Source organism: Anguilla anguilla, chromosome 5 (genome assembly GCF_013347855.1).
Source record: "Anguilla anguilla isolate fAngAng1 chromosome 5, fAngAng1.pri, whole genome shotgun sequence".
Classification (NCBI taxonomy): Eukaryota; Metazoa; Chordata; class Actinopteri; order Anguilliformes; family Anguillidae; genus Anguilla; species Anguilla anguilla.
The window spans coordinates 19,758,303-19,781,943 of record NC_049205.1 but is presented as its reverse complement, the minus strand read 5'-3'; the positions used below and the strand labels follow the sequence as shown (position 1 = coordinate 19,781,943).

General features: G+C 44.5%; 2 protein-coding genes and 1 long non-coding RNA gene across 6 annotated transcripts in view; 1 reads left to right on the top strand and 2 right to left on the bottom strand.

Moving 5' to 3' along the window:
• Nucleotides 1-1,461: 1,461 nt before the first annotated feature.
• kiaa0513 (KIAA0513 ortholog) lies at nt 1,462-20,978 on the bottom strand. 4 transcript variants are annotated; one of them, XM_035416923.1, is made up of 13 exons: nt 20,744-20,977; nt 13,851-14,321; nt 13,433-13,532; nt 12,253-12,326; nt 11,690-11,760; nt 10,938-11,142; nt 9,980-10,020; nt 9,361-9,436; nt 9,142-9,219; nt 8,558-8,587; nt 5,442-5,522; nt 4,758-4,852; nt 1,462-4,456 (listed from the first exon to the last, which is right to left on the bottom strand). In XM_035416923.1, exons 2-13 carry the CDS (start codon nt 14,225-14,227, stop codon nt 4,407-4,409), a joined length of 1,278 nt encoding a protein of 425 aa, XP_035272814.1. In that variant the 5' UTR covers nt 14,228-14,321; nt 20,744-20,977; the 3' UTR covers nt 1,462-4,406. The 4 variants fall into 4 exon arrangements, with proteins under 4 accessions (XP_035272814.1, XP_035272815.1, XP_035272816.1 ...); XM_035416924.1 differs by lacking the exon at nt 20,744-20,977 and adding an exon at nt 20,314-20,360; XM_035416925.1 differs by lacking the exon at nt 20,744-20,977 and adding an exon at nt 20,032-20,232.
• Nucleotides 19,010-23,641, top strand: part of LOC118226926 — a 7,846-nt gene continuing 3,214 nt past the window's right edge. Inside the window, exon 1 of the long non-coding RNA XR_004765126.1 lies at nt 19,010-19,253. This is a non-coding gene — a long non-coding RNA (uncharacterized LOC118226926). The remainder of the gene's footprint in view (nt 19,254-23,641) is intronic.
• Nucleotides 22,958-23,641, bottom strand: part of ces3 (carboxylesterase 3) — an 18,847-nt gene continuing 18,163 nt past the window's right edge. Inside the window, exon 13 of the mRNA XM_035416922.1 lies at nt 22,958-23,246. Within this exon, the coding sequence (XP_035272813.1) occupies nt 23,072-23,246 (175 nt within the window). The 3' untranslated portion in view covers nt 22,958-23,071. The remainder of the gene's footprint in view (nt 23,247-23,641) is intronic.

Genomic DNA, 23,641 nt, shown 5'->3' with positions numbered 1-23,641 from the left:
TAGCAGTTGTGTGTCTTTAGGCTTCATCTGACTTGAGTCCTTGCAAAACAAGTATATGTGTTCATACCTACAATAACAGATAGTATTGGGATCTGAAAGATAGGAAACAGATTCAAAGTTTCTTTAACCAGGGGCGGGAGCTACACTGGATAATTGAAACATGTCCAGCAGGGTGAAATACACCTGATCCATACTGCAAAATGAGAATTTTGAAATTTGAAATGATAAATTAAAATATTATTTCCTAAAACCTTTATGATTCTTGACGTAATAATTGAAGGCCAGGTGGTGTTGGTGAATTCATTACGCTTGTTTCTATGTGAAAATAACAGAAGCCCCAGGCTTTTCCCACACAGTTTCATGCTAATGTTTATTGTATGTTCAAGGGGTCCTGAACTGAGATTTCAAAACTGAACAGAAGCCCCCAATATATGTGCGTACACAGCACACGCAGACAGGCAGATTGGGTAAATTAATTCCGGCGACACTCTTGCCCCTGACCTGCCATTATTAACACTGTGGTAGGCCCATTAGTCACGCCATGTCCCCATGCTGGTGATTAATGCCCAGCTACTGAGTGACACTTGTCCTCAGTGCCTAGCTTGCATCAAGTGCTCCCCCTAGTGGTCAGTTGACTGCATTTGTGCAGCCAATGGGAAAGACGGTTTAAGGTTTGGATCTCTGGAGGCATGCAATGTCTGCAGATTTTTTTGTGCTTTTCAGCACCTAAGTATTTAATTAAAGGAGCAGATTGACAAAATCGGATGATGTTGAAAAGAAACCTCCAGACAGTGGTCCTGCAAGTCTTGAATTTGACGCCTTGAATTTGGATAAGAGTCTGCTCCTTCAGTGGTTGGTAATGTGCATCTAAGCCATCCTTGCAGGCAGCCATGGTACAGGTCATCTTAAAGCTCATGGTAGATTAAGTAAGCAAGCTGTTCTGACGCTATTACTGCTGATGTGTTTGTGTCCATGTGTCACTCCCTTACAACTATGTTGCAGTCTGAGGCAGAATGTGTGTGTCCATGCATATCACCACCATACAACTACAGTGCAAAAGAGTGCAAAAAATGTGTGTGTGTGCTTGTGTGTGTTGTAGTGTGAGAGAATGTGTAATTTTAGTGTGAGACAGAGATGAATGTGAATGTGAGCATGTGTTATAGGGTTCTCTCAGGGCCCATGACTCGGTTTGTTACCATGAAAATTGTGTGAAAATTTGGTTCAGCACAGGGAATCATCCTCACTGCACGTCACACAACACACTGCCTCAGTAACACTGCCACACAACACATGCTCATAGTACGACTGTCAGACAACACCCTCTTACAGTAACACTCACCACACACTTCAAATAAGTACAGAAAACTCGCACAAATCTCCCTCCTACAGTAATATTGTTACACAAAAAATGGACTTTCCAACAGAAAGTTCTGGTATAACAGAATAAAACACTAAGAAATGTCATGTTACAAAATAATTTTATTTCAACACGTGACTGTTTCTAAAACTTGCATCAGATTTGACACACAAAAATACATCTTTATGATCACGGTTTGCTTTGATTAGTATGACCCTCCATGCAGAGGTCATTGTGCATTCTGAGATATGACATGATGCAGGAGAAGGCAACAGCACATATGCTTACCAGTGTTACATCTGACACTATATTACTCTGCCCTCTACTGGATAGGATGTCTTATAGCAACAAGACCAGGGGGCAGATCATCCGACAGCAACCAGCAAACAGACAAAAGTGAGCATATTCCAATAGCTACAAGACAATGATGATGTTTTTTTTCTTATCAGGTAACAAGACAGGAGAATGTCTTTGCATGGCAACAAGAGATTGGTGGCATTCCCTTGGCAAGAAGACAAGCAGACAACAATGACAAGACAAATGATTCAAATGGAGTGACTGGTAGTAACCAAGGAGGACAGTAACACAACACAGCTACAACACAATAATAAAACGCACACCTACACAACGCTATTAGCTACAGCTACAGCACACTGAGTATGTCTACAAACTACAGCATCATAGAACAACAAGTATATTCTCTACATAGCTAACACACACTCTTGAAGCATGTCACTTTAACATCTCTATGGGAAAACTGTGGGCCCTCTGGGGTTGTACTACAGCTGGGCAGTTTCTACTACTAAACCAGCGGTCCACAGAACAGAAAGACATATCTAAGAACTTTGTAACATCTATGGTTTTACACTTTCTTCGATTTGACACCATAGATAAAACAACGCGTAGGTACATAGTATTAAAACGTGCATCAGATTCACAAAGTCTTATCCAAAACTGCAAACCAACTGGATAGATATACAAAAATGAAAAAAAAAAAAAAAAAACTCAAGATTAAGCCAGAATCACAGTTATGGTGAGAAACCAAAGGCAACAACTGCACTTTGCAAGCACAAAATATCTGCACATATTTTAATATATACACATTAGACAGGTACAGCAGATACATATAAATCAATTTTATTACTACTAATAAATAAACAAGTAAGAAAACAGTTCATCCCTTTAACCCATCCAAGATTATTGCAAGAGCCATCAGAGCACAAAAAATGATTATATTTCCTTTCTTTGTTAACACATGTACACACTAAAGAATACGCACATGTACATTACATAAGTGCCTTTGCTTCTCAAAGATGGAGGAGCAGAGAATGCAGGTCCGATATTTGAAAAGTATGAACCCACAGTTTTAATGGGCTACTCTGAGAAGTGCTGTTACTGGCCCCTAGTGGGCTGATTTCCGCAATTACACTATGCATGCTCCACCAAGAATTGTGTCTTTTTTGCATAACACATGGATACATGGCAAAATTACCATGGGCAGGCGTGCACGCACGCACTCTCACTCGCTCGCTCACTCATTCACTTGCTCACTTGCCCCACTCACTCGCTCACAGGAAAAAAGGAGATAGGACTCATTGTTCCACTGTTAAAGATGCGTTCACTTTCAATCACCAGTCAACAGGAGGAGGAGGATCCATCCTTTTTAACACTGAAGCTTGCATCTAAAATAACTCTACAAAGAGGTACCTTCTGATGCATCAAAGGCACTTTGAACAGAACGAAGTGGCTCTTTTTGCATGCGTTCCGCTGATAACAAACACATTGGAGTACTGATAATAACCATAACAAAAATGACTTAAATACATACAGTGCCTTTTCCATAGCATGACACATTGAGGAGGGGGTAGTTCTCACCCAAAACCCAATGCACACGTATCCACCAGTCAGAAGAGAGAGGGAGAGAAAAACACCTAATTGGGATTGGACGGATTCATCAGGTGACCTTGCAATTGTAACAACTTGCAGTCAGTATCAAATCATCTCATGCTTCAGCGTGTCAGTTAGGGGCGGGAGGGGGGGGAGGGTGGGTGATAAAGTTAGGGCATGTGGAAAGCTGCCACAAGGTTGGGGGCACTGCCTTAAGGAGGAGGAATTGTCCTACAAGCTTTAGTCAGATTCATACTTGGAACACTGTGTGAGCTGCTATCACCTGAAAAAAAAACAGTCACCCCTCAAACAAAACTCTCTCTCTCTTCCCCCTTCCCCTACCTCAGGACTGCTGCTATGTGTCACTGAGGAACAGGGCTGGTCAGGTCGCAGGTGTATCACAGGAGGAAGACATAGGAAGGAGGAAGTAGAGGTGAGCAGCTGACCCAGAGGAAGCGGGAGCGAGCGGTGTTGACGTACATGGGGTGGAGAAGACCAGCAAAGAGGGAGCGGAAGTGAAGATGAGCAGTCATGACTTTGAGGAAATGGAGATGAACAGGGGAAAGCTGAGGGGAATAGGAGGAAGTAAAGCAAAGCGGGAGGAAGTGGAGGTCAGCAGAACTGAGCAGGAGGAAGTGGAGGTGAGCAGTTTGTGCAGGAGGAAGAGGAGGTGAGCAGGCTTGAGCATGAGGAAGTGGAGGTGAGCAGGCTTCAGCAGGAGGAAGTGGAGGTGAGCAGGTTTGAACAGGAGGAAGATGAGGTGAGCAGGCTTCAGCAGGAGGAAGTGGAGGTGAGCAGATTTGAGCAGAAGGAAGATGAGGTGAACAGGAAGAAGTGGAGGTGAGCAGGCTTGAGCAGGAGAAGAGGGGGTGAGTATGTGTTCAGCAGGAGGAATAAGAGGGGATTAGGAGGAAGTGGAGGTAAGCAAGCTTGAGCAGGGGGAAGTGGAGATGAGCAGCTTTGAGCAGGAGGAACAAGGGGGTGAGTTGGAGGAAGTAAAGGTGAGCAGGATTGAGCAGGAAGAAGTGGAGGTGAGCAGGAGGAACTGGAGGTGAGCAGGGTTGAGCAGGGTAAAGTGGAGGTGAGCAGGCTTGAGTAGGGGGAAGAGGAGATAAGCAGGGATAAGCAAGTGGTCTTCAGAGGTTGAGCAGATAAGTCCACATCACTCTGCAGCCATCTGCTCAATGTGGTCACTGAGCAGCTTGTACTGTTCTGGAAGAAGAGAACACGAAGGCAAATGCACAGGATGAGTACTGCATAGCACAATTTTCCATGTTAAATAAATCCTAACAGAATATATATGAGGCCATCTGGCACCATACAATATGTACTCCTACAGAGTTAAAAGTACTCCTTGATTTTATGTATGTGAGTTAAGTATTTTTGCTTTTTGAAAATCTGAGCTTTTTCAGGATTTTATGTTTTTCCACGCAAGTTGAGTGAACCATTTGATAGGCTGTATATTTCAGCCAGCATTGTCCCTGGTCATAAAGCGAGGGGCGAGCTGCTGTACCTTCATTCAGATTCCCGATGACTGCCTGTTTCTTGAGGAAATCGTTGCAGAGCTTCTTGCTGAGACCGAAGGCCAGCATGTTGTGTGTAAACGTCCTTCAAAGACAAACCACAATTCACACGTCCTCTTATTGTAATAGGCACACTATATACAAGCAAATCATAATACTTCTTCTTACTATAATACAACTTACAAAGGAAATACATACACAAACTGCTACACAGATTCACAGGATAAACAGCCAGACACACACACACACACACACACCAGAAAGACACAGCCATACAACCATAGGACACAGGGATATAAAAAACAGACAAAAAATCACAGGTAATCCAATCCTCAATCCACTACTTGTATTAAAATAACTACATTATACAGCAGACAAGCAGACCCAGAGGTATAAATATGGCTGCATGGAAACCACATCCTTGTTCTGACCAATACAATATGCTGCTCTCCACTCTACTATGCAAATATACTAACCTCAAACCTCACAAATGGTAATTAGACACACTATGCTCCCTAACCCACAGACACTGCAAATCACCATCATTCAGCAAAACACCAAGCACATACCACAGAAACACGCATGCACATACAGACGTGCACATTCATGCACGCACACACATGCACAGGCACGTGCACACATACACACAGACAGACGCACAGACGCAAACACACCCGAGCTGGCCGAAGGTGATGTTCTCATTGAACCTCGAGCTGTCGTCTTTCTCCTCCTGGGTCATGTGACACCATTTCTCTCTAGGGAAAAGAAAGAGGCAGAGGTCAGGCACCATGGCAACCAAAGGTTCACAGTACTAATACGCCACTTCCACTGAAGACGTAGCTCAGATGGGGCTACCCGAATATCTTTGGCTACAGCCAATGAGATGTCCAGAGCCCACACATTCACAGATTTTACCTCCACCGATGGACCGATGTACACCAAACCAGGGGTCAGCCCAGATCAAATAAAACTCACTGTAAATGCAATGCATGCACTTTTTACTCTACAATTTCAGAGGACAATTCCAGAGCCACACCAGGGGACACGAAACTGAATTTTAGATGCACATAAAAATACAGGATCTGGAAATGGTCACCTTGACTACACTGCTATCTCGTCCAGCTGGTGGAACATCTCTTTCCTGTTTTTTCATGTTGAATGTATCACGTTTTATCTCGCACTGAGAAAGGCCACGAAGACCAAAGTCAATGCTCTTTTAATGTTTTTTTTTTGTGTTTTATATATAATAAATGAACAATTTGGAATTTTTAAGCCTGCGTCCCACTAACATTTTTGAACAGGTTGCACTATTTTCAGACATATAAATAGACAAACCAATTGGGACAAAATAAATGGGTTTTGTGGGGACCCACATCCATTAAATGATCACACATTTACTTGCATGTAAGACACATTTCCATCCTAAAGCTTCAGTACCCTGCCACTCTTCCTCTCTGTGGGCTTGTAATGATGGAAATGAGTAGCTATGAGACAGTAACACTGACCCAAATCAGGCATGCTGCTCTTCACAGACTCGTCAATGATTTATCAGTATGGGGAGTTTAGAACAATCAGCACACATTGACTATGTACAAAAAAATAAAAGGTAAACCAACAAGCCCATCTCTTGATACTGATATTTAAGACTGAGGAAGGTGACCCGCCAGCCAGTTTCAGAAGCACTGTCACCTCGTGGTTAAAGAGTGCGAGTGCGTGATTCCAAAACAATGGTGTCACTGCATAAGCCAACAGCAGTAGATGGCAAATATCCTAGTTAAATGGGTTCAAAGACGTTGACTAACATATATGACACATTTAACATACACACATGTACTATACACACACTCTCAGGAAAAAAAAACAGTTGCTGAGACAGATTTGTATAGAGTTGTATTGTATTTCTCAGTTATGAAAGAGTTGCCAAATAGAAACTTTTGAAGAAATAAGTTGCGGGCATCATGCAATTGGCCACATTTAAGGCAGTACTCATCATAGGCAATGAAGAGATACCAAACATGCAGGGGGCCATGGAGAGAAAATACCCACCATGCAATGGGCTGTGCAGAGGAAATGCCCATCATGCAATGGGCAGTAAAGAGGAAATGCCCATCATGCACTGGGCTGTACAGAGAGAATGCCCAAAATTCTATTTGCAGTACTTTCAGCTTTAGTGATTCTGCACCTCAGACATGAAGTAGTGTACAGAACCTCAGATATGTCACCAGGCTTCTGACCTGAATGTCACCTCAAGGCCCAACACACCATCAAGGCCATATTCTTAAAGTCAGTAGAAATGCTGACATAGGATCAGTTCTACCTTCCAGCTCATAATGGATAACATTATGTCACAATCACCAACATAAGGAAATGGACAGGACAAATTCTGACAAACAAACAAGGTCAGCACTCCTACCCTTTGACATTTACAGACACAAGCCCTGATGTGGGAGACCAAGCTGGATTATGGGTGGGACTGAATGCAGTTAAGCCCATTCAGACTCTTTTTTACTTCTGGCTGCCTCCCATTGTTTTACCAGACCTTGGTCTGTCTCTGACCACAGCATTCCGTGCAGTGCACAGTGCAATAATGCTGACAAAGCCCTGACGTCCCCAGACCTTACAAACCTCCCCCTAGCCACAGCAATGCAGTGACCTGGGCTCACCAGGGAGTGGAGACTGCATGACATTTAGCTGCTATCAGGCAAACCACAATGAGTCTGCCCAAAACCCACAGCTATCAGCTAGGAAAGAAGATATCCAAAGTATGTTGTTGTTTCTACCCAATTATGGTGAATATTTATTACCATGTGCGCTTTACCCAATTATCTCTTTGAAATAAATAACACAGCCTGGTCATCTGATTCACTCTGGTCGCTACAACATTCCACTGGAATACTCAGCAAAAGCAAAACACTGAACAACATTCATTTAGTTCATTCAAGACAGGAAGTGGCTCAGGTCACAACTGAAAAAAACTGTATTATTCCGCTTCAAATGGGTAACAGTGGTCATATAATGGAATTTATGTTTTGGTCTATATTTTTACAGTGAAGCAGGATGTTCTGTAGGACAATGTTATAGTAGTTTCAATTTTTACATCGAACATGGGACATCCCTAATATATATTAATGAAATATTAATTTTTTGTTTACTGCCAGGGCCCAAGTATGACAACTCTGCTTTAGCAGTACCCTCTGTAAAAGTAGGATTTTGCCATCGTGGACCCTGTAGGGAGAGATGCTGGGCTTGATGACCATTCAAACACTGGCACACAGGTATATATTAAACAGTGCTGTATTGAATTGTACAACCCTGTCTCACCTTTCTCACAGGTGTTTCTCCACACTCAGTTGTAAAGCAAACACTGCAACATGCACTTTATACATGCCAAAAAGTCTCCTATCACCTTAAATCTTTTTCTACCTGCTTGCCTGATCCATGAATTTCTCTCATTCTACAATCATCTTAATCTACTCTAATAAATATAATACAATTACTTTACATGTTAATACAACTCCAATCTCCCTTTCTCAAGACTTCTCTTTTGCCTTTCTTTATACCCTTCTTCTCCCCTTCCACTTCCTCCCTCCTTCACTCCTGCTCTTCCTCTTTCCTTTCTCCATCCTTCTCCCTTCTTCTTCCCTTTCCTCGTTCTACCCTTATTCCTTTCTCTCCCTTTCCCAATCCTTCACTCCCCTCCTGTTTTCTCCTTCCTCCTCCTCCTCTCATCCCCTTGCCTCTCTCACCCTCCCTCTATCAGGGATGAGGGGAGCAGACATGATGGACAGACCTCTCTCCTTTCTCTTCCTCAGCCGTCCGCCTGACGGGCAGCAGGACACAGGGAAACAAAGGGTTAGAAATGCATGCAAAGTGTGAGGAGAACAGGAAAGAAGAAGAAAAAGCCTGATGTCAGCAGAAGTTTAAAAACAGTCCATGTAAACCGCATTCACACAATCACTGATACACTCAGTACTATATTATCCTCTGTACAACTCTCCAACTCTCAGGCATTTCAGGCATTGGCTACCCTGACACACTACAATTGCAATAAACATATCTACACAGTCACACACACACACACACACATGCTTACACACATACACACTATTTAACTACATTCGCTTTCACAGATTCCAACACACGCCCCATTCTGAAACACCACTATCATTAATCACGTACATACCGTACAGTAGACAAACACCACCCTCTGACATTACTGCCCTATACAAACAACATATACAGTCATCTACTTGCTCATGACTGGCATATATACAAGTCAAGAAATGAAGGCGCCAATAGTAATAGCAGCAGAGAGTGAAGTGAAGCATTACTGTATACTGCATAAGAGGACTCCCCACCTGCCACCTGCCTCACCTCGTTGTTGGTGACCTCTTTTTCCTCTCGCAGTGGACAGCATCGAAAAACGCAGCGTTCCAGAACCTCAAGGTGTGCCTGTCAGGGACGCAACAAGGTTTTAGGGCAGGTTGTTCAGACGTCTCATTCACAAAATGTCTCCTTCGCTGTCAGAACAGAGCCAACATCTCCATGAACTCTTATCCTCAGCTGAACTGCATTTGCCTGAATGCCTCCTACCAGATGGGCTGCTGCTTCAGGTGTGTGTACAGGTAGATCTTCTCCCCCTTGTTTTCATCAGGAGACTCGGGAGACACTGCGAGCATGAGAACAGGTAGAGTCAGGTACCGGAGAATGAAGAGGTAAAGTCAGGTAAAGCAGAATAAACGTGCACAGTCAGGTACAGGAGAATGAAAGGGGTGAATTAAGGTAAAGCCAGGCACCGGAGAATGAGAGGGGTGGATTCAGGTAACGTCAGGTACAGGTGAATGACAGGGGTGGATTCAGGTAAAGTCAGGTACCGGAGAATGAGGGGGTGGATTCAGGTAACGTCAGGTACAGGTGAATGACAGGGGTGGATTCAGGTAAAGTCAGGTACCGGAGAATGAGAGGGGTGAATTCAGGTAAAGTCAGGTACAGGTGAATGAGAGGGATAGGTTTAGGTAAAGGGGGATTAGCAGGTAGAAAGGTAGAGTCAGGAATAGGAGAATGAGACGGATAGATTTAGGTAAAGGAGAGTAAGCAGATAGAGCGGTAGTCAGGTACAGGAGGATGTGTACAGTCAGCACTGGAAGATGAACAGTTATGATAACAAAGAGGTAGGGCCAGAGTTAGACATGCTAGAGACAAAGACACGTACCGGGCGTTTTGGGCTTTTCTTCGGCCGGGCTTTCTGCATCTCTGATCCGAAGAGAAGGGAAGGCAAGAAAACAGAAGAGAATAGCATTGCTGAGTGCTGTTATGTACAGTACTGGAGGAGCTACAACCTTCAACATCATACAAAATAGAAACACTGTGGAAAACATGACATGAAGTCCCAAACGGCAACTTCTTAAAGGGACAGTTCACTTTCTGGGGTTTTGGACCTTATTTCAGTTTCAGTGCATGGTCTTGATTGGCCCAGACAGTTATTTATGCATGTGATGAACACAACAAAACCCCAAATAACCTTTACACCAGCCAGTGTAAATCTAAAGCATACTTCATTGGAGAACAAGGACACACAGTGTCATTGATGCAATGCACCACTCTTAGGTAACCCCCCCCCCCCCCCCCCCCGAATTTCAGCTACTTGAGTGCCAACAGCTCCCCCTTGTGGAGAAACGTCAGCCTGCTAAATGTGTGTGTGTGAGCGTGCATGTGCGTGTGTGTGAGTGCATGCGTGTGCGAGTGCTTTGTATCTAAAAACCATCTGAGCCAATAAAAAGCACACTACAGTAAAACTGAAATAACATCAAAAACTGAAAAGTGAATTATTCCTTTCATAACCCTGCTACTACAAATAGAACGAACCCACTTCCAGGCATGGGTACAAATACAACAAAATTATCTTGCCACAAATGACAAAATATCTCATAGACAGCTCTATCTATACACCACCACCGAAACAGCTGAGGTTATGGGTTGCTTCATGGGTGGCACAGAGATATAAACTGTACAATCATAAAGGAGACATGCAAACTGTATTACATAAACGCGCGCACACAAGTACATGCGTGCATTTCAAGTGCACGCATTTCAATCTGCTTACCGTTTCCGCCCTGCCTACCGCGCTACACAGGAAGTGCTGAGTTGTGGGGAGGAAGTGAGGCACTCACCCGGCCTTGCGTGCGGAGGGACCTCTCAGCTTGCTCTCCAGGCCCCCGAAGAAGCCCTTGACGTCGGTCTTGGCGGAGGTGTTCTTCAGCAGCCGCTCGGCGATGTCCTTCTTGCCCGACAGCCAGGAGTTGGCGCTGCGCAGGTACGAGTCGATGCCGCTCGCCGGGCGCTCCAGGAGCTCCGTGGGGGACAGCTGGCACCTGCCTGAGGTACAGAGGGCAGGCTCAACACAAACGCATACACAAAAGCACACACACACATACAAACACAAACAATCAACACACACATTAGTACAAAAATACATTAGCGCACACACACACACACACACACACTCCATTGCATTTAATTTACATTTTGGCATTTAGCAGATGCTCTTATCCTGAGTTGACTTACACAGATTACATTTGTACATAAAAACGATTTATACAGCTGGGTATTTTTACTGAAGCAATTCAATTAAGTGCCCAACAGAAAAATGGCAGTGCTCCAACTGGGAATGGAATCCGCAGCCCTTCAGTTAAAAGCCCAGTTCCCTAACCGCAATACTACGCTGCAGTTAAACACAGACGCACGCACAAACGCACACCGCTGTTTCTCCTACCGTTGCCTTGGGGAGGAAGGAGAGGGCCTTACACAAGATGAAGCCTCTGTATTGCAGCTAACGAAGCACGGAGAGGAGAAGCCTGACTCACTGAGGCTGGCTCAGGCTAAAACACCCTTTTCACACGGTCGGGGCTGGAACAGGCCGTACCTTTGTAGTAGTATGTGAAGCACATCGTCATCAGGTTTTTGGCTGGGCTGTAGTCATCCATCTGGTAGCACCTGTCGGGTAGCACGTAATCACCACCTGGACATCACACCTTTGCACATCCCTTACTGTATGCCAGGGATCTCAAACTCCAGTCTCTGAGGGGCCTGGTGTCTGCTGGCGTTTCAGGTTTCTTTTTGTTCAACAGCCAGTTTAGGCCCTGGAAACAAGCTGTTGGGGCTCTTCAGCCAATTGGCTACTTAAACAAAGCATGTGAGCGCTAAAAGCCCACCAAAAATCAGCCTCCAGGATTTAAGTTTGAGATCCCACAGTATTAGCACAGACACCGTGTTCCCAGGCCTGGTGGATGCAACAGCTGCGCATGGCCGGTTTTCACAATCATTCAGGGAAGTGAGATATTGTGCAATATAAATTAGCAATGCAAGTTCTAGTAATGCAATGGATACTGTGGGAACAGCATGGGAACAAAAACACTTTCCTCACATTGGTGGCTTCAACAAGTGGGTCAATGACTGAAAAAAAGAGACTGAAAACTTGATACTCACTCAAAGAGAACGACGGCGAATGACTGGACCAGCCGGTAGAAGGTCTGCTCTGACACGCACTTGGAGTTGCAGCGCTGAAAAAAAAAGCCTTGTTGGTTAATCAGAATGGTTAGTCAGAATGCATCCACAGCAGTCCAAGACCAAGTTTTCACTCCGCAAAGTGTTTGACTGCAAGAGCCTGCAAGCAGATCGGCACTAACCCCGACAGATGTTTTGTAACTTGACACAGCTGTTAGATTAAGTATCTCATGCACAATACAGCTAGATGAGGGCATCAGGAAGTGATGTCAGACCCAGTACTACCAGCAGGAGCTGTCTTTTTATGTTGCTAGCTAGCAAACTAGCAATGGCAGATTTACAGTGAGATTACTGTGACTGAGGAAAGTTACAGTAAAACTACTCCCTACCGGTGACTTCTCGAACTGCAGGAATCATCATGACATCAGTGTTATTACTGCTCCCTAGTGTTCATGCCCCACCTGGTATTCAAACCTACAGCCGTGGAGTCTCAGGTGCCTTCCCAAACCCTTATGCCACACCGCCACCCTGTATTAAGTATGCTAATTTAACTGCAACGTGTAAAGATACACTTGCTCCAAAATCAGTGTGCCCTGAAATCCCTGTACCCAAAAGGCACCAGTGCTCGGAAACCCCTGTGCTCTGACGCTCCTGTGCTCTGAAACCCCTGTGCTCTAAAGCTCCTGTGCTCTGAAACTCCTGTGCCCTAAAAACCCTGTGCTCTGATACCCCTGTGCTCTGAAACTCCTGTGCTCTAAAAACCCTGTGCTCTGAAACTCCTGTGCTCTAAAGCTCCTGTGCTCTGAAACCCCTGTACTCTAAAGCTCCTGTGCTCTGAAACCCCAGTGCTCTAAAAACCATGTGCTCTGAAACCCCTGTGCTCTGAAACTCCTGTGCTTTGAAACTCCTGTGCTCTGAAACCCCTGTGCTCTGAAACTCCTGTGCTCTGAAACCCCAGTGCTCTAAAAACCCTGTGCTATGGAACCCCTGTCCTCTGAAATCCCTGTACTCTGAAGCTCCTCTGCTCTAAAAACCCTGTGCTCTACAGCTCCTGTGCTCTGAAACCCCTCTGCTCTAAAACCCCTGTACTCTGAAGCTCCTCTGCTCTAAAACCCCTGTGCTGTGACGCAGCTGCTGTATTACACTCTGTGCATGGGCGTACCTGTGCACTGACGTACTTGGCGAACCACTCCCGTCCTTTTGCATTTTCTCCGCTGCACAGTTCTCCAAAGCGAGCCTTCTCCTCTTGCTCAAACTCCTCCCTGTCCGAAACAGGAGAGGCGGAGCTCAAAGCAGGGATCACAAACGCTCATCACGGAGGGTCCTGCAGTGTCTGCTGGCTTGTGGTGTGATTCAGCACTTTTAAGGTCTTAAATTATGTCACTGATTGGCATGGGTCCACACACCTTTTGATTTAAAAGAAAACTAACAATCTGCAGACACTGTGGCCCCTCTTGGACAGGAGTTTGAAATCTCTGGTCTAAAGCAGACACCCCCACTCCAGTCCCCCCATAGTACCCACCCCTGCCCTTGTCCCTGTCCTCAGACCCCACCCACACCTCTCCCAGCCGCTGCCCCACCTGCCGTGGAACACCTTCTCCACGTAGGCTTTCATGAACTCCTTGCACTCCGCCACCTCGGCTCCGCCCTCCTCTTCTGCGCTGTGACTGGACGAGGAGGACCGGCGGGAGGAGCCCCAGGGGTGGGAGGGAGATTCTGCTCCCTCGTTCTCGCTGTCCGCCGACTCAGTCGCCTCGCTGTCGTTGCCGCGGTCGCCCGCGCTGCCGTCGTCGCGGTGGGCGTCAGAGCCCAGGGCGGGGGCCAGCGGCTCGGGGAGGAGGGGCTGCTGGAAGTCCATGCCGGCAAGAGCGCCAGCTGGGGCACCCGGCGCCCCCTCGGGACATGGGGACAAGTCGAAATCGATCAGGTTGCCCACGGCAACTGCCTCGACCTCCATGGCTGGTGTCGGGAGTGGGAGAGGAGGAGCTGTCAATCAATTCAACACGTCTGCCGCAGTACACCCAGGATCACTGCCCAGACCACATCCGCACCTGGAAACACAGGGGGCGCTGTTACACCATCTCCTCAGTCATACACAGGGGGAACTGTTACACCATCTCCTCAGTCATACACAGGGGGCGCTGTTACACCATCTCCTCAGTCATACACAGGGGGCGCTGTTACACCATCTCCTCAGTCATACACAGGGGGCGCTGTTACACCATCTCCTCAGTCATACACAGGGGGCGCTGTTACACCATCTCCTCAGTCATACACAGGGGGAACTGTTACACCATCTCCTCAGTCATACACAGGGGGCGCTGTTACACCATCTCCTCAGTCATACACAGGGGGCGCTGTTACACCATCTCCTCAGTCATACACAGGGGGCGCTGTTACACCATCTCCTCTGTCATACACAGGGGGCGCTGTTACACCATCTCCTCAGTCATACACAGGGGGCGCTGTTACACCATCTCCTCAGTCATACACAGGGGGCGCTGTTACACCATCTCCTCAGTCATACAGGGGGAACTGTTACATTGTCTCCACATTCATACAGGGGGAACTGTTACATTGTCTCCACATTCATACAGGGGTAACTGTTACATTGTCTCCACATTCATACAGGGGGAACTGTTACACCATCTCCTCAGTCATACAGGGGGAACTGTTACATTGTCTCCACATTCATACAGGGGGAACTGTTACATTGTCTCCACATTCATACAGGGGGAACTGTTACATTGTCCCCACATTCATACAGGGGGAACTGTTACATTGTCTCCACATTCATACAGGGGGAACTGTTACATTGTCTCCACATTCATACAGGGGGAACTGTTACATTGTCCCCACATTCATACAGGGGGAACTGTTACATTGTCTCCACATTCATACAGGGGGAACTGTTACATTGTCCCCACATTCATACAGGGGGAACTGTTACATTGTCTCCACATTCATACACGTACACTGCCTGCCATTCAAGCACAGGGGAAACTGCTAATCTCCACCATTTCAAAGACAGCCATCTCTATTATTGCAGTTACTGTCAGCACATTGAAATCACTGCTGCCCTGTCCTGCAGGGGTGTTCCATAGTAAACATCCCCTCAATACTGCTCTTCATGCACAAAACTCTTTTGTTAAATAAACACGTACTGCTATCTAGAATGTTGTTTCTCATCTAACACCTCCAAAAATGATTGTGTCTCACTTCTGCTTGTCCTCCTCCTTCCTCCCCCAACCCCTACTGGCTTCCTGTCATAGTCAGCATTCAGTTCAAAACTGGTTTACGCCAGCCTACAGGGTGTCAACGGGGACAGATCGCCATTATCAGGCTGTTATCAGACCTTGCATGCCTGCCAGGTCTCTGTCTGCTCCGTGTCCTTAAATAGCCTGCTGGTTTCTTGCCCTTCAGGGAAGCATGTCCCAGTCCTGGCCATTCAGCCTTCCTGCACCCCCCACTGGTGGAATGAGGTAATTACAGCTGTCACCAAAGCAGAGGCTCTGGGCAGATCGAAAACCAGCTCCTACAAAAGTGCATTGTGTGCCCAGCAATCAAAACAGACCACTAACCGGTATTTGCAGAACTTGAGCCAGCTCTGAAATGAAAGTTACAACACTGAAATTACTGGGCTTGTTTTAGTTTGACCTTTTTCTCTGTGGCACTTATGTATGACAATGTTTTTATTGCAGTTTCTTTTGCTACAATGACACATTGTTTCAACAATAGCGCCAGGTTCCGAGTCTACACTGTACCTATACTTCAGTATAATGCAGTTCATCCTGCCCTGTTATATTCAGAGTTGTGCCATTTGCTCTGGATAAGAGAATCTTTACTAAAGCGTTGTTGTGCAACCACACCTACTTTCCCAAGCTTCTTTCAGGTCTGACTCATCTTATTGTTGGCTGGCTGTAGATACATTGACCTTGAAATGGCCCCTTTTTGTATGAATACAGAGCTTTAATTACTTAACTTAAGCTATGCTTCCCTAATCTTAATTTAATTTGATGTTCAGGGTTACTGCGTGCAAGGGTCCTGTCCTTGAATCATTGCAGACTCATACGTTGTTTTTGCAGGACAAACACACACACACACAGACACACGTTTAATTACATTCATTTCATAACAAACTTTTATTGCGAAAACAGTAATGTGTTCAGGAGCTTCTGCACAAATTTCATTGCTCATTGCTGTGCCTCACAACCATTTCACAATTTTAAATTGCACAACATCGGTGCACAAACACCACTGACAATTTCAAAACTAAGCTTGAACAGATTTATATCAGGGATCTCAAACTCAGGTTTTAGGTTTTGCTTTCAACCAGCAGCTAAATTAGATCTTGATCTAAAGACTGTGAACTCTTTAACCAATCAATTTAAGGTAAATAGTTCAGTGCTGAAACACACCAAAAAAACAGCAGGCACTGTGGCTCCCCAGCAATTAAGCTTGAGATCAGTGGATTCAATCTTGTAGGACTCCTGCTGACAAAGACGCTTACTGCCAAGATTGAATCCTTGCTATACCACAATGCTTTGGGTTACCACTTGGGCATATCCTCCAGTCTATCTGGGACACCTGTACTGCATCAGCCAACAAGAAGCCAGCCCAGAGGACAGGAACCTCTCAGCTTGGGCCTCTGAGGCTGTGTTCCAAACTGTATTCCTGTGTTCTACCCAGAGCGTAAAGCAGGTGCGGACGTAAAAGGTCACGTGATCAAGAAAGATGAAAACTCAAGAACACAACAAGGCAAGAATGCGAGATTTCACCAAAAGTTCTCTTCGTGTTCTTGGAAGGACTAAAAAACAAAATGTGCTTTGATGCAGACATTTCCATGCCTTCCCTTCCAAGTAGCCATTGTGTTTTTTATTCTGTATTTGAGGACAAATACAAACTTGGACGACAGAAGGCAGGAGGATTTTGTGTACAAGTGTAAGTATATTTTATCTACAGATTTTTGTTTCTTGGTTAGAGGTCAGTAGTGGTGGCATAAAAGTAAAAGCACATTCCAAAACGAACAGAAATTACACATAGTTACACTCGATAAGTGTAGTCTTGCAAGTGTACCTGGAGGCGTGTTCTTAAACACGAGAACACAGGACACAAGTGTACAGTTTGGAACACGGCCTGAGAATCTCCATACCTGTGGTGTATGCTGGCTTATGGAAGACCACTGCCTTATGAATTCAGGGAATTAGTACTGAAAAGCCAATTATGAAAATGCTTTTTTGCCCTTATGTTGCTTTTTTCATGAAGCAAAAATCATTTTAGTTTCCATAATTTATGCGCTAGCAACAAAAAAAAAAACTACCAGCAGAACCAAGAGGTGACAAACAGGTCACCCCAACGTGTACCATGGAGTAAAAGGGCACAGTCAGGTCATATCTACAAACAGTCAAAAAGAATTAGGTTTGACTAGGTGATGACATCATCACTCTTCTAGCCTGCAGATCCTGCCCAGTCATCAAGAGCGCAAAGTCGTGCTAAACGGTCATTTCCATTTTGCAAACGAGAATTTAAAAACTGCACGGGGCTGCTCCACAGCTCACGCTCCTAGACAGCAGCAAAGACACCTTCAGGCGACCCCAGTAACACTCCCATCACACTCAGCAGAATGGTGCTTCAGTAGAATTATTTCTGCTTCCTTGAGCAGGACACCACCCCCATACACACACACACACACACACCCCAAACAACCCCCCCCCCTCCCTCCACTTCAGTCCACCCTCGCACTCTGAATCACACGCCTGGGGTAAGAACAGACAAGCTCAGAGAGAGAAAGAGAGAGAAGAAGACAGAGAGAGTGGATGACAGGGAGAGAGAGGCTACACACAGCAATTGGAGTCCCTGTTCTCAAAACCTCAATCTCTCAGAGAACGCTGTCACGATCCGCATCAGAAAAAAATTAAAACAAGCAAAGATCAATATCCTGTTATAGTAGTTTCTCGGCCGAGTAGTTTCGGGGCAAAAATCCATTCCTAGACTAGGGGTGAGTGGATGAGGGCAGTTGAGCTCCAGTCACACCCACCAATGGAGGAGGATGCTGCTGACCCAGCATGCATTGCACCAGGACCAGTTAGACTGTGCAGTTAATGTGATGTTGAAGCCCTTGCTCAGTTATAGACACCAATCATGACAAACTTAAAGTTGATGAAATAAAAAAATACCAGCAACGACAGCGCTCACTGATAAAGGCAATAAAAAAGAAAGCACTGGAACGAGCCTCTGTTGATAAGACAAGCGTTCATGAGTGAATTTATTGTGTTTACGCTATTCTGTTTTCCTGGTACTACAGTACTGAATCTCACTGCAGCATTAAAAGCAACTCTCTGTAATGCTTGGTTGAGCACGACACACAACCAGTTATGTAATATGTCCCCAACCCCCTCCCCCCGCCATCCACAGTCTCCACAGGAATCTTATTCTGCGCTCTCCCTCATCCGGACCATGGATGCACTTCGCAAAGAGAGGCACAACACATCCTCTCCCTTACAGAAACACCCTCCATTGCCCCCTCCCTCTCTCACCTCTGATATTACTGTCAATTACGTCATGGTCTGCCAATCATATTTTCTTTATATTGCACTCTACAGAATGAAAATGCAGCAAAATGCTCTGTAGGGCACAAACAAGAGGTGGCCCATCCCCTCCCCCTTTCCAGCCCTTCCCCTGCTGTACATCATATGACATCACTCTGAGTTAAGCCTGCACAACTCTCTGGCCACACATGCCTACAGGGGCCAAGGAGGAAAAAAACAAGGCAGGCTGAAGTGAATTGATAAAATAAAATAATACTGGGTAGGAAGTTGTCTCCAGGCGGAAACTCCTGATAAAAAAATAAAATAAAAAACTCCAGGCATGCCTCCAGGAACAAGCCCACAGGAAGGAAAAGAGAGGTGACTCACCAAAGCAAACCCACTGAATGCAGAAACGACAAAGGACAAAATTAAAGCAACTACAGCACAGATGTAGAGGTAACTGTCTTGACTGTAATTATAGAAGCTACAGCACTGACACACAGCTAAATCTCTTGACAACTGCAGCACTGACATCAACTGCACTGCCGTACAAATACTCATTTGACAGCTAACTCCCTGACTTTAGTACTGATGTATTGGCAGCACTGACACCCCTAATCATCTGATTACAATGTCTTCCATGTATCTGTCAGTACGGGATTGTGGCTCAGGAGCTCTCTCCTTTAAAGCGATAGCTGAGAGGATAGAACATTTTCCCCTTCTGGCAATTCAGTGTTCTGAACCAGATCGCAATTTGCATGCGTTCTTTTCACAGAACTGTCTTCACTGTCCCGTAAAAATACCCTTACAAGACAGCACAACATAGTTTCAAAACCTAACACGAAACGATGGCTACCACAACCCGCAACTGTTCTTGTGTCGGGACAATTATTAGAGGAGGTCCAGGACGATCTTGTTCCCAGTTTCATCCTCAACTAAAACCTATTTAAAAGTCCGAAAACCAGCTTAGTTCAAAATAAACCAGCAAAGATCTAGTAATAATAATAGTAGTAGTAGTAACAACAAGAACAAGAACAAGAACAAGAACAAGAACAACAATAATAATAATAATAATAATAATAATAATAATAATAATAAGCAACAACAACAACAATAATAATAATAATAATAACAACAATAAATTAGTTTAAAAAAATATTTTGCATGAATTGTTCTGTGTGAACAGCAAGCGACAAACGAGCACATTTTGATGCTGTCAATGCATTTAACCTACTGTTAGAGTACCATAGAGGGGCGACCGAAGGAGCGCGTGCTTCGCCAGGACAGCTGAAATATACGCGTGGATACTGAACAGCTGGTTGTTCGACCGCGCGCTCTGGTCAAGATAAGGTGCATCAGACAGAACAGGAAGGGAATTTAACTAGGGAATCGCGCGTCTCTTAAGCAGGCATTCTTAACCAAGAAAACAACACAAAAATGAATCAAACAAAACAGGCAAAACAATAAAAAATATATAAAAAACAAAAACACACGCTCGCAACGTAATATTACTTGCCTTAACTTAGAATGATGTAGGAGGTGTGGCAGCTTTGGTAAAGCCTGCTGTTCAAAACAAACGCAGTTATATCAAGGAAGGTTTATACCACACACTTGCTAAACCATTTTAACATAACACAAAGCTGCACCAATTAAAATGTATCACTGAATCAAGAGACATTTTAGATTTGTGTTGCGGGGAAATACACGCATGACGAAGACTATGCTTAGCCAACGATATGATCGACGCCACTGCCTCATATATAGCAAGCTAGCTAGGTCATCACTCCAGCTGTCAGAGCATGCAGCGACCAAGGAAGCTATTTCAGACATAAAAAATGAAGACAACATGAACCAACCGATTTATAAAGGCGACGGAACGAGTTCCACCTAATCTTAAAGACGGTGGACAGTTAAACAACATGATACTTGTCTGTACAGTTACATACCCGAAAGCCCCCGACTGAAAACGAAACGAGCTGGTTTCCATTCACTATGCTGGACTGGCTGTAGCCCGCAGCAGGACTCTTCACGCATGCCCAGAACATCAATTTAGGTATTGAAAAGCCTGGACGCGACCTGCGCCTCGTCTGCGCATACGCACAAAATTGTCAACATGTGAACTGCTCGTTATATCCACTTCGCCATTTATGTTTCCTGTTGTTATGATATACTGATCAGTGAATGTGCGCAGATGGGACGTAGTCTAATTGAAAAGCTCTTGCACGTGATCTTGCAAATATACACGCGACTGCAGCATTTTCTTTTTGGTTCGCGAATGGCTTTTCTTTTCGTACACTTTGTGCTCTGTCCCCTGATTGGAGGTGATTTTCCAGCGACGTTGTCACAGGCGTTAGTTTTTTCATCGCATCCATTCTGGGAAGCCAAGTGGTGAAGGCCTCCGCACCCGTGAGCCGCTCCGTTAAATTCCGCATAGTTACTGATCTTCATCTAATTCGGAGTACACGGTAGAAAACGAACTGTTCCATCTTGCTCATATGTGTGTGCAATTACTATGCAGATATGGTTCTTCACGAGCGAATATTTAGGAAAACGTATTAAATATAAAAATAATTAGTCCTTATAGTGACAAGAAATAAGATGGACAAGCACACATATTTACTTAAGGCACACATATTTATTTAAAGAAGATATTATATTTACATCAAATATTAAATTAAAGAAAAAATGAATAAATGAGTGGAGAAACAATGACATGCAGATGCTTCCATACAGGTGTACTGCACGATACAATTAAGCAATTAACATCCTGTGGCATGTACAAAAAAATCTGAGATGGGACAGTTGACTTTGATTTTGGATCAGAATGACAAGAAGAAAAGATTTAAGTGACTCTGAAAGAGAGTTCATTATCGGGGAACAAATGGCAGGAGCTTCAGTCAGGAAGACTTCTCAACTGGCTAGTGTTTCAGTAGGAACAGTGACTAAAGTGACATCTGCATTTAGATCTATGGAGAGGACATCAGTAAATAGGGTTGGAAATTGTGACCGAGAGCTCACATTATGACTGTGATGCTTGTACATTAGCGCGATATGTAAGGAAAAACAGAAGAGCAACTCTTCCTCAGGTGAATAAGAATGTTCATGCAGGACGTGATCAGACTGTCAGCAAGAACAGTCCGTTGACAACTACACAGAGAGGAATATTATAGTAGGGTTGCAGTGCAGAAACCCCTCATCACAATGGCGACAGCACATTTGAGAGTTCAGTGGTACAAAAACCATAGGCTCTGGTCTACACAGATGTGTAAAAAAAAAAAAGTGATATAATCAGATGAGTCATCCTTCACCATATGTAGTCTCTACCAGGATGACAATGCCCCTGAAGGGTGACTGCATGGTTTGAGTATGAAAATGATGAAAATGATGTGAATCATATGCTATGGCCTTCATGGTTATAGCATATCCTGCCTGTGCCTATGATATATTAAAAACAATGGAAAGTTGGCCAAACAGAGCTATTGTGGCATTTATGACATTTATTTGTATGACTTGTCAGCTTACTGTATATTGCTTTGTCCATTGCACTGTCTTCTGCATAGAGCTGCACCATCCAGTGTTTTGGGGATAAAGAGAAGGTATTGCAAAATCCGGATTTTCAATACTGCCATTTGTAGGATTTAATCTTTAATGTTTTTAATTCACATATAACATGAAGTATTCTCAAGAGAAAAGATTCACAGGTATGTTTCATTGGAATATGTTGTGTAAATCGCCAGTTTGTTTCAATGTCAGGGCCTGAATGGAAGTGTATTGCACTGGCACCGGGAAAAGTTCAAGAGCTCTGCAGCTCTCTCAAGATATACCCTACAGTGAAGTTACTGAATGTGTCTCAAAAAGACTACATCTTCACTGGACAGTTAGTTATATCCCTCTGACATTTTTCCATTCAGAACCACCCTGTGACTACAATGAAGATACATAAACTTTTTTGCAAGTCACAGTAATATTGGAAGGGTGTAATTTAGAATGTAGCTGGAGAGATGGACAGATTTTCCAATGGTACTGAGAAAAGACTATACAGCCCACATCAAAATGGTGGTTAACAGATGAAACAACTGTTTCCATAACAAAGCATTATGAGTTGGTTGAGCAGAGTCTGTCTTATCTGTCAGCTCTGTTATCAATATTAAACACGTGAATCTCCAGGATAGCCAAAACTCAGTTTTTTATTGTGAAGAAAATTTCTACATATTTTCTAAACCGTCTTGTTTACCAGTGGGTTTGAGGATCTGAACTGGTCTTTCTGGGGAGCATCAGGGCTTTGTGTTTGGTGTGGTTTTGGCCAGAAGCTCTGGTAGGGTGACATTCATGAAGAGCACCCTGTTCTCCTTTAGCTTCTGTCCCACCGATGGTTTTAAGTCAAACTTCAGGTATTCTTCAGTCTCTCCATAGAGTGCCCACTGCACCAACCCCGCACCATTGGGCGAGCTGAGGGCGAAACGAGATTGGCATCAGGGACTGCAGGTGAAAACTAGCTTTACAGAAAACTTTGGAGTTCAGTATTAGTGACTACAGACAAAAATTAGCTTTATAGTAAAGTCCAGTACAGCTAGTAGCTTGAGCATGCCCCCTACTAAATGAACAAACAATTAAATTAAAGGTGCCAGGTAGTATACACCTCTGTTCCATGTTAACACTTATATAACCAACCTCCAACTCTGTTCCACATTATCACCTTTTCCCACCTGTGTAAATAACAGTACTGCTCAGGTAATGTTGCTGAACAGGTGCAGTACACTACACCATATCAGGGCCACACATGTTAAGCATTAACGTCTGAGTGAAGTCATGGTAGCATAACACCAATGTGGCCAAAGGTAATA